This window comes from Haliotis cracherodii, unplaced genomic scaffold (assembly GCF_022045235.1).
Source record: "Haliotis cracherodii isolate W230 unplaced genomic scaffold, xgHalCrac1.p SCAF_2, whole genome shotgun sequence".
Taxonomy (NCBI): domain Eukaryota; kingdom Metazoa; phylum Mollusca; class Gastropoda; order Lepetellida; family Haliotidae; genus Haliotis; species Haliotis cracherodii.
The window spans coordinates 46,577,765-46,588,450 of record NW_027266275.1 but is presented as its reverse complement, the minus strand read 5'-3'; the positions used below and the strand labels follow the sequence as shown (position 1 = coordinate 46,588,450).

The 10,686-nt window shown below is 38.2% G+C and overlaps 1 protein-coding gene across 1 annotated transcript; it reads right to left on the bottom strand.

Moving 5' to 3' along the window:
- Positions 1-6,858: 6,858 nt before the first annotated feature.
- On the bottom strand, positions 6,859-7,775 carry LOC139467902 (uncharacterized). Its single transcript, XM_071249446.1, is given in 2 exon segments — positions 6,859-7,475; positions 7,478-7,775. Coding segments are annotated over 2 exon segments (915 nt in total).
- Between the last annotated feature and the right edge of the window lie 2,911 nt (positions 7,776-10,686).

Genomic DNA, 10,686 nt, shown 5'->3' with positions numbered 1-10,686 from the left:
TTCATGTTAGTGGTGATTACTGATACTGTGTATCGACTTATATTTTTGCTGTATGTGATAGGCGAACTGTTTCAAAATTTACTGTAATTGTTTTGTTTCGAAAGCTTATCAGCAGACTACCCCTGTCTGTGACATCACATCCGGTGACCTTTGCACTAATTGTAGTAGTGCTGTCAGAATTCACGATCTTTATTTTCATTTTTCTCTCGTCATATTTATTGGAATATGACGAATAAAACATTCTTCGATTGAGAAGATCGTCAACTTTCGCCAAGTTATATTTATAAAGGCAATGTAAACTTTGTTGATATTAAAATAGCAATAAGTTGTGCGGTCGGGCGAAGCGCGCCATGTTTGATTTTAGGACGTCTGCTAGCATCATGACACGGGTTGTTTATTTTTGTATATCGTAAATATTCAACCAAAACGCTTGAAATTAGGATTAGTGAATATTTATAAGTCATTAATTGTTTCCTGCAAATTATATAACATGACACGTCAGATTAACCCGAATATTCGTATTTCTGCAACCGACATGATGACCTCGAAAATTTAGTTATTTTCTGTTTAACGTTTAGATAATACATTCAATGAAATGGTTCATAATTTACCATCGCGCTGATATATGCCGATTATAAATCCCGAATTTTTACTCAATTAAAATTATGATATCGGAGATATGATTATTGAAATCAATTTGCAAAAATGTTACGATATTAGAGGGTTCCTAGCATGAAATGCAAACCACCTTCAATAACGCAATTCAGGTAAGTTCAAGAAAATTAACAAATTTTGAGTTCGCTTTGGTCTTAACCTTGGTATGATTGAAAACACCAGGATATTTTTATATAGAATTGTGTAGTTTTCTATCAGGAATAAATGTGCAAAATATTTCTTCAATTGGCCCTTGTTTAATGAGGCACCGACTGTTTGAAATCACCCACCCTCTTTAGAGCGCCTTATGCTAAAATTAATCCAGCAGGCAGGGGTAAGAAGTGTGAAAATAATTCAGCAGGCTAAAGGTTAAGAAAATTCCCATAAAGATTGGGCAGTAATAAACAATACCAGTAAATTCAATTTGAAAATAAGTAAGGCCTCAATAATGGCAATTGAACCACGTGAGTGAGGGAGTGAGTATTGTTTTACGCCGCTTTTAGCAAAATTCCAGCAATATTACGGCGGGGGACACGAGAAATGGGCTTCACACCTTGTTCCCATGTCGGGAATCGAACCCGGGTCTTCGGCATGACGTGCGAACGCTTTAACCAGTAGGCTATCCGACCGCCCCCAATTGAACCAAGAGATATAGTTCTGTTCATTTCAAGTCTGTTGTAAATATAACACTAGGCAGCCTGAAATTTTCTGGGTTTCATTCAATTATCATATTAGGCAAATAACAAACTGAGTTATTCTTCTTTAGGCCTATCAATATTACTTGGGACTTATCAAATACCCACTGTACATGCTGTAGCTTCAACAGATTTTTCTGACCTGTCAAAAGGAACTCTGTATTATCATCATATTGTGTTAAATATTTTTCATCTTTTAAGTAAATTATCCTTGACATTAACATATTCTTCTTAACAAGCCCAGTCAGAATTTCAAGAGCATAGGAAGATAAAGGGAGAAATATCATGACCTTGTCTACAATCACTGTCAAACGAAAACCAAGGAGACAGTGTGTGATTTATTACTAATTATGATTATGCCAATATATAATACTGAATCATTTCTAGATATCCTTATCAAGGTGAAAGAAAACTAAAGTTTTGTTAATATATATAATATCAAGAAACAGAATCAAAACCTGTGTAATTCATTAAATCATATACCTATAATCTGTCTGTAATTGTCACCAAATTATAATTATTATATAAATTAGTGCCTCTACCAGGCATAAAGTCAGTACTGTTGATAGGTTAGACTAATTTCATCAATCCAAATCATTCACTGAACCTAAAAATCATGCTGTGTTTAATTACCATACATTCAAACATAATACTGCTTATCCAAGGTAATGAACATTCCATTTTCAACTCACCCTTAGTTCCAGCAATACCAAATCCAAAAGACCCATCCAAAGAGAATCATCTACTGAAGGAATAATTCCTTTACTTCCAAAGTCCTTGATAAGTTTCCTCGACCTAGCAGTACAAGTCAGTACACACAGATTGACTGAACAAAATCCTAATGATTCCAATGAAATCAATGAAGTGTAGTAGTTGTCGCCTATTCGTTTAACTGAAGCATAATGAGACAACTGTCTCAATCCTGGAGCAATACAACAGTGATGGTCTGGTACAATCATCTAATCATTGGCTAATTACTCTTAAGATGACAAGTAAGGGGAGGAGCCTACCTCACCAGGCCAGAGAACAATACAACAGAGCCAGCATTACATACTATTACATAACACAGCTGGTAGCATGGCCATGCAGAGGGACAGTGGAGTACATAATCCAGTAACTTCGTTATTAGTATGTGTATCTATATGTATATTGGAAGGTAACAAGGTTTGACTTGGATGTTTGGGTTCTAAGGGTTTTGTGTTAGTGGATGAATGGATGGAGGAAAGAATAATTGGAGTGGGGTTCATCCCAGCAAGTTGACATTTTGAAGAATAAGAAATTATTGTATTTTGATGTCACTTAAAGGGGCACTGATCTAAAGCAATTCCACGGACTGGTTGTAGCCTTTGTTATTGTTTGTTCCCCCGTGAGTACCCGGATGATACGCAGCGCAACTGAGCGTGACCAGAGACTGGGCTACCGTCTGCAAGGACAGCTAAATAAACTTGGAGGCTGGAGGCAATATTTGTTTTACGCATTTTTGCATAAACACTGATTGGTTAACTGTGATCTATAAAGATTTCGACAAAGGGCGCATGTTAATTAATTTCTTCAGCGTAAACAAACAGACAAAAAGAACAGCGGAGCTCATCGGACATCGTCATTTAGAAATACCCCAGATGGTTATAGTTTAATACTAAAAAAAGTATCCATGCAGTGAAAGCATTTTCGGTTTTCGGCTTGCGTCGATATAATACGATTACTCTCCCTTGTTGTCATCCACGTTTTCTCGTATAACCCTACACTTGTGTATTTGTCGTCACTCACTTGATGCTCAGTTAATGAATTTATTACGGGTACAATTAGTGGTAGCACCACTTAGATTACCTGACAAAGGTTCCCATTTGGCATTTATTGTGTCTGGGGTAATTATTCAATCTAAATCCAGGTTTGAAGTGAGGTGAAATGTGTGTTATGTAATATGCACTTGGCAGCCCAGCAAGAGATGACTGATCAGTTGATTTACATTTTTTTTGTAAATCAACGGATCGTTCCTAGTCATCAAAGGATTAACAGAAAATATGTTGATTGATTTATCACTGTTATCTTGCACAGTGGATATGTCAAGAGTCAGTGTTTACATGTCTAGGTTTACTACAACAAAGGGAATACACTCATATCATTGCGTAAAGTGCCGATACTAAAACAACATACTTTGTTCAAAGGGATAACTGATAATACGTTGATTGATTGATCATTGTTATCCTTCACTCAATGGACTTTTAGGAACCGTGGACGTTATGAAAATAGTTGTCACGTGGGCTTTCTCAGCCGACCCTTGAGACTTGACATTTATGTAAAACACCTGAAACAATCCAAGTGATCAGTTGAGAAACGAACAAGGGATATCCCGAAACGATATATATCTTTTAAAATATTTGATTGTTACTGAGACACGTGACATCGAATAAGTTTCTTTGTACAGCTGCAGACGAGTGGGATATTGTTCCTTTGTGTGGATATTCACGGATAAATTCCTCGGACAAGGAAGCTGCCTAAAATTTATACACATAAATTTGGTAGGTTGTAATTATGATATATGCATTTTGTTTTCCTTCATTTGAACCGATTCATTCTTGTTTCTCTATGTCTTGGTTAGGAAATTCTTCAATGAGCGATAGACGTTGTTTTCACAGGTCTTTTCCTTTGTAAGCGTGTATATATTACCGTCAATTTGTAAAATGTGATTCTTTCAGGCAATTTATAAAATGTGTAAATATTTCAGTCATTTTGACTAAAAAATCTGTCCAGATTGATCAAGACGATCAAAAGGGCCTACAAACATCACAACAGATTATTATGTAGGATTAGAAGCCAAACAACATAGAAATGTACTTTTCAACGTATCATTTTCAGTCTCTTGGCGATCACATTAAACATCAAAATCTTTGGAATTCGTTATCATAATAATACAGATGGAAATGTTTTTCAGTCACTTTGTAAAATAACTGAATATATTTATTTAGACGTTTAATAAATTTGTTACACAGTAAAAAAATATACACAGTATAAAAAAAGCAATGCTCAGGTGAAATATTTACTTTGTGTTGCAAGTCAAAACAGTGTAAACGAAAATCGCAAAATTACCAAGCAAGTGACATATCCAAACTTCGTCACCATTACCGCTGCTACCCACAAAGATACCTAAGTTTCCTTATTATCTCGAAAACTGTATTTCATTTTGTTGATCAATGTGACCATACGCCCTTATTACTACCCATAAAAGTGACTAATGCGCTTACGAATGGCGCAGCAGAGGTCGCGAACTAGTCTAGATTTCTGCTATACATCCGGGTACTCACTGGGAAAAAACAATAACAAAGGCAACAACCAGTCCCGGGGAATTGCGTTAGATCAGTGCCCCTTTAAATGTAGTTCACTGTAACAATATTCATTGTTAAAAAATATACAATATTCAGCCATAAGGCCTATGAGACACCTAAGACAATAATATTTAGATGCACTCCATAAGCATTTTCATTGGGAAAATAAAATAAAAGTACATAAAACATAGGTGTCATTTTCCCGTGGTTTTAACACTAAAGTGTTCACATGTTGGTTTTAATAAAAGAATGTTAGATTAGTTAGGTATATGATCGTGAATGTGATGTCCTGCTGAAAAAACAAATGTTTAATTAAACACACCTTTTCTGTTCATTGAGAATATTATGCCTAATTGATAAAGCTTGAGTATTTGATACTTATAAAGAAATTTACAATGCTTGATCTCTGTGAACTGGAGAGGATCCATAGTGCAGCATCCTTACATATAACATGTAAGACATGAAGCAAAATCTTTCAGTAATGATAAGAAACTTTTACCTTTTAAAATATTAATGAGATAATGAAAGCAGAAATTCTCCAATGAAAAAAAACTCACTGTAGAATTTTGGGTAGATCTCACTAACAGCATGAGGTGAATACATTCTAATAGTGTGTGTATGGTAACAGGTAGCCTGTATGGTGCACTAGTCACCCCTTGTCAGAGGCCATTTAACACTTTACAGGGGTAGAAACTAACAGTTTTAGTCCACTAGTCCTTGATAACAAGTAGCAAAAGCCTTATAAAGGGCACATTTCTACTGGTCCTTATGATACCTTAACCATTTGGCAGTTTAGCAAGGACTACAGGACTAGTGCCATTTTCTAACGATGCTTTCTGTCAATTATCACTCATAATCATTAAAATCAGGGTATTTCAGCATATCAAAACTTGGGTGTTTGAAAATTTAATCTTATTATATGCAAAGTAGTGAAATACAAGTTTTCTGAGACAATGGTGATATTTTCACTGCGGTGAAATATCATTTTTCTCGTCACTGCACTGAATTCAATTGTGTGATATCACTGCTATGCAGCAAGTACAATGGCATGATGACACCTAAACAATCACATGACATCACTTGGAACAATTTCGTGATGTCACTGACAATGATATGATGTCGCAACAAGATACATTGTTGGGAAAATTTGTACTGTGATCAGCACATTTGAATGTGTAATTTTCATCAAAATAGCATATAATAAAATGTATTTTTTAGAGAAAAAATATCATTTATACATATCCTGACTTATACTTATTGCTTATCTCTCTCTCTTCCGAATAGGTAGTGGAAACGTCCTGTGCTGTTCCCAAAGAACAGAGAAAACAGCTCACCCAAACGCACCCTCACTCTGCGCATGCGCACCGGAACCATGTGACCAAGCCCATTAACTCATCACTCTCTCTTATTTCCTACTTAATGATCAGAACACATCAGTGGAAAGAGGGGAAGGCCGGGATGGTACTCATTTGTATGAGTCAGGATAAGTATAAATGATATTTTTACTCTAAAAAATACATATTTTATCTTATCCTGACTCATACTTATTGCTTGAATCTCACAGTAGGTGGTGGGTTCCACCTGTATGTGTGATTAACGTCGATCTGTTCTATAAACCCCATAGGAACGTTGTTAATCTTCTGTGTAAATTTTTTATTTGGGGACCACCTTCCTTTTTTGTGAGCAGCAAAATGGAGGTAAATCATATAGATTTGTGGATTTATAAGGTTTCTAAGATTAAAATCTTGTTCACCTTAAATGATTAAAGTGTTAAGAGAAGAGCAATAATCTTAACACAATCATTTCTCACTCATGTGCTGAATTACATAGTAAAACAGGGGGCATGGACTCTCAGTCGTTGGTTATGGAACAGTAACCTGACGTCAACAAGTCTACGTGATATTGGGTGAGTGTGATCTTCTAATGTCGTCTGGTAGGATTCGTGAGTAGTTGTGCCACAACTAATGGTCCTGAATACCAGCTAAGTCTTCTGTAGCAAGGTCTCTGAGGTAGTGATTGGCGAAAACTGTATCTGATTTCCAGAAACAGCCTTCCATGATAGTTGTTATGGAGCAGTTGCCGTGAAGTGCCAAAGTTGAGGCTAAGGCTCTTACTTCGTGAGGGTTGGAGGCTGAAGAGGGGTCCAATCCCACTGCTCTGTATGCTCTGAGAATAACAGCTCTCATCTAAAATGAGATAGTTGTTCTGGATACCTCTGTGTGTGTATTCCTTAATAAAGGAATAAATAGTCTCTTAAAACCTTGTCTTCTAGGTTTGGACTTTTGTTCTGGATGGCCTGGTAACTGGTTCTTTGCAATAAAGTCCCATCTTAAGCCAAGGTGCGCTGATGAGCTGTTACCACTGTCAAATGTGATGCGATTGAAGTCTATCGCGTGGATTTCAGACATTCTGGCTGCCGTAGCTAATGCCAGAATAAATAGGGTTTTCTGCGTGAGGTGTTCAAAGTCAGCCTGTTGGAGCGGTTCGTATGCATCACTGGTTAGGTGTTGTAGCACAATATATAGGTCCCATGCTGGGGCTCTAAATCTTTTCTGTTGGTCCTCAAGTCTGAAGGATCTGAGTAGGGCTATCAGCTCGGGAACTTTAGTAAGTTTTATCCCGTTAGCCATTGTCAGTACAAAACTGATAGCGGCCAAATAAGTGCCCAGTGTCGAACCTTTAAGATTCCTTGTACTTCGTAAGTGACATAGGTAATCTGCTACTTGTGGTATAGTAGCTTTGGCTGCAGAAAAACCCTTGGATGTTGCAAACTGGTCAAAACTTTTCCATTTATCGTCATAGCTGCTCTCATGGATTATCCTCTTTTAACGAGACTGCTCTTGATATGCTCCATACGTGAAGTTCGTATAGATCTGGTCTTGGATGGACCTGATTGGAGTGAGGATGTAGCAGTAGATTTGGCCAGTTTAGAAGTTTTAATATTGGATTTCCTGCTAGTTCGACGAGATCTGGAAACCACGTTCTCGCCAGCCAGTAAGGCGCTACCAAAAGCAGTTGTAGGCTGTTCGTGTGTAGGGTCTTTTGTAATATCTGTGGTATCTTGGCTGGTGGAGGAAACGCATACGCGTTTAGTCCCTCCCATGATATTGACAAAGCACCGACTGACCAAGCTAGTGGGTCTGGCACTGGTGATACAAAAGTTGTTATCTGATTGTTGAATCTGGTTGCGAATAGGTCTATCTAATGGGTAACCTTTTTCTGTTATAGCCAGTTGGAATGCTTCTGGGTGTAGCTTCCATTCTATCGGTGATGGTTTGGCTGGTCTGGTGAAGGCGTCTGCTAAGACATTTGCCACTGCTGGTATATGTCTTGTCTTTATTGTTAAGTTCAGATTGTCTACTAGCTCGTAAAGTTGAAATGTCAACTTCAGGAGGGTCAAGGTTTATATTGTATGCCACAGTTGAATTGTCTGTTCTGATCATCAGACGTTGGTTTCTTAACTGTGGGGCCCAGTGAAATAATGCACGGATTACTGCCTCACATTCCATATAATTGATGTGGTAGAGCTTTTCTGCTTCTGCTGTTACTTCTCTGTTGAAGTGAGCTCCCCAGCCTTGAAGTGAGGCGTCCACGAATAGGTGGTTGTTGTAATCCGGCTCATTAAAACAAGTTCCTGCGCAAACGTTCGATTTCACTGTCCACCATAAGAGGTGTTTCCTCAATGTTTGTGGTAGTTGCAGTTTTAAATCCTGGTACTGTAGGTATGGATTTAGAAATCTCTGAATAGGGCGTAAGTGTAGTCTGCCTCGGACCGTCCCTGCTTGGGCTGACATGAGTCAGCCTAGTATCACTTGCCATTCGTTGACTGAGATTTTCTTGTAAATTGCTGTTGGCAAACAAGTCTTGATTTTTATCCACCGATCTTCTGGTACAATTATCACATTCTGATTGGTTAGAAATCTGATTCCCAGAAATTTGAGGTCCTGAGATGGTTGTAGATCAGACTTCTGAAAATTTATTAACCAGCCCAGTTGTGTTAATAATTTCAGGGTGAAATTTAGTTGTAGTCTGAGTAGCTCTGTTGATTGATGGGCTTATATCCCATCGTCTAGGTAAAAAGCACAACGAATTCCCTTGTTGTGAAAAAATGTCACAATTGGTTTGGTCACTCGTGTAATTAGCCACGGGGCCGTGGAAATTCCAAAGGGCAGGACCGCCCATTGGTTGTCCTTCAAAGAGGAAACGTAAATATTTCCTGAAAGTCCGCTTTATGGGAATGTGTAGGTAAGCATCCTGTAGATCGATGCTTCCGAGATGGTCGTGCTATCATTTGTTCAATCATTCTGAAATCCTCCGGATTTGGGAGGTATTTCTTGTTGAATTTTCTCATATAGTAAATTAAACGAAACTTTCCGTTTGAATTCTTTTTGAGAACCAAAACGATCGGCGAATAGAAACCCGGCTTTAGTCATTCTGGATGAATTATCTCGACTGCGCCCTTGTTGAGACGTGAATTAATAGCCTGCGCGAAGGTAGAGGATTGCGCAATTGTTGTGTTGGGCTGCGCGAAGGCCGGTATCTGCGCGAAGGTCTGAGGCTGATTGAGGTATATATCGGTTGTATTTGTAGCCGAATTGGATGACACTGCGAACCTCTGGGGTTGTGCGGACGTAATTGTCTGCGCGCAGGCTTTCTTCTGGCTAGAAGAAACAGCTGATTTTCTTGAAACCCCCTTCATGACTGCGGATGAAGTCTGTGGTTTTGTAGGGAAGACGGCTTCAAAGTAGATGATGCAGCACTCTTTTTCTCAGCTAGTTGTTGTAGATTGATCGCCTTACTGAAGCGTTCAGTAGGTTTATTCTTAGACCCTCTAGACTTCTCACTGGTAGACGAGGAAGTAAGATGGGGGGTGACTGCATCATATTTAGCGGGATAATTTGAATAACATCAAATCGAATTCCTCTGACGAAGGGCAGGGCGTATTCTCGCCTCTTCTTACTTTTAGCCGTCTCCGTGGATAATAACGAGCGTGATGACTCACGTCGATTCCGATCCACCTTTTCCTCAGCACTGCAAAAAGAAAATTACTAAATTCTTCCTTCCCCAAAGGGGCGCAGAATTTGCATCAATTCTCTGCAGTGTAGTTCTGTACTGTGCAGCTGGTACAGGTTGGATTAGGGTCCGAATCTGAAAAACGTAATTTACATCGTTACATGTTTTCATGAACTCCGATAGGGGCTGCATTTGAGTCCAAATTACGAAAATTCTAATGCCAAATATATAAAATAATCGTTAGATATGATGTATAGAATATCACAGAAGATAATTCAAGCAAAAGATTTTGTTAAAAAGGGTGAATTTTTAAGAAAGCTTGGATTATGATGCACAGAAAAAAATTTCCAGCTGCCAAGATGGCGCGGAAAAAAGAGAGTGATGAGTCAATGGGCTTGGTCACATGGTTCCGGTGCGCATGCGCAGAGTGAGGGTGCGTTTGGGTGAGCTGTTTTCTCTGTTCTTTGGGAACAGCACAGGACGTTTCCACTACCTATTCGGAAGAGAGAGAGATAAGCAATAAGTATGAGTCAGGATAAGATAAAATAAGGACATTGCGAAACTTGAAATATCCTCTATCTATTGTCAGAATCATAAGAAGAAGCTGTACACCAATTCTGAAGGCAATGACTGATTAATGACAGAGTAATCTGAAAAAACTATTATTCCTTCTACAAGCATAGCTAAAAGCTGATGTCATAGCAGCCATACTGAATTTTGTTTTAAGGCATACTAAATTTTTAAAGTGGAAAGCCCACATCCTTTTAGAAAAGATATAATAAATACAATCCCTGATAAACCAAGATGATTTCCAGAAAAAAGAGCTTGACATGACCATTAACAAATTTTAAACTGGTAGACATCATTAATGACCAAGAATCTAGCCAAACTGCAATTCTTTTTCAAACAACCATGAGCATTGTCTTCCCATTATGCCTACTGGTTAAACAAACACACTATACAGTTGAGTGAATGCTAATTACCACCGGTCACCCCTCCTG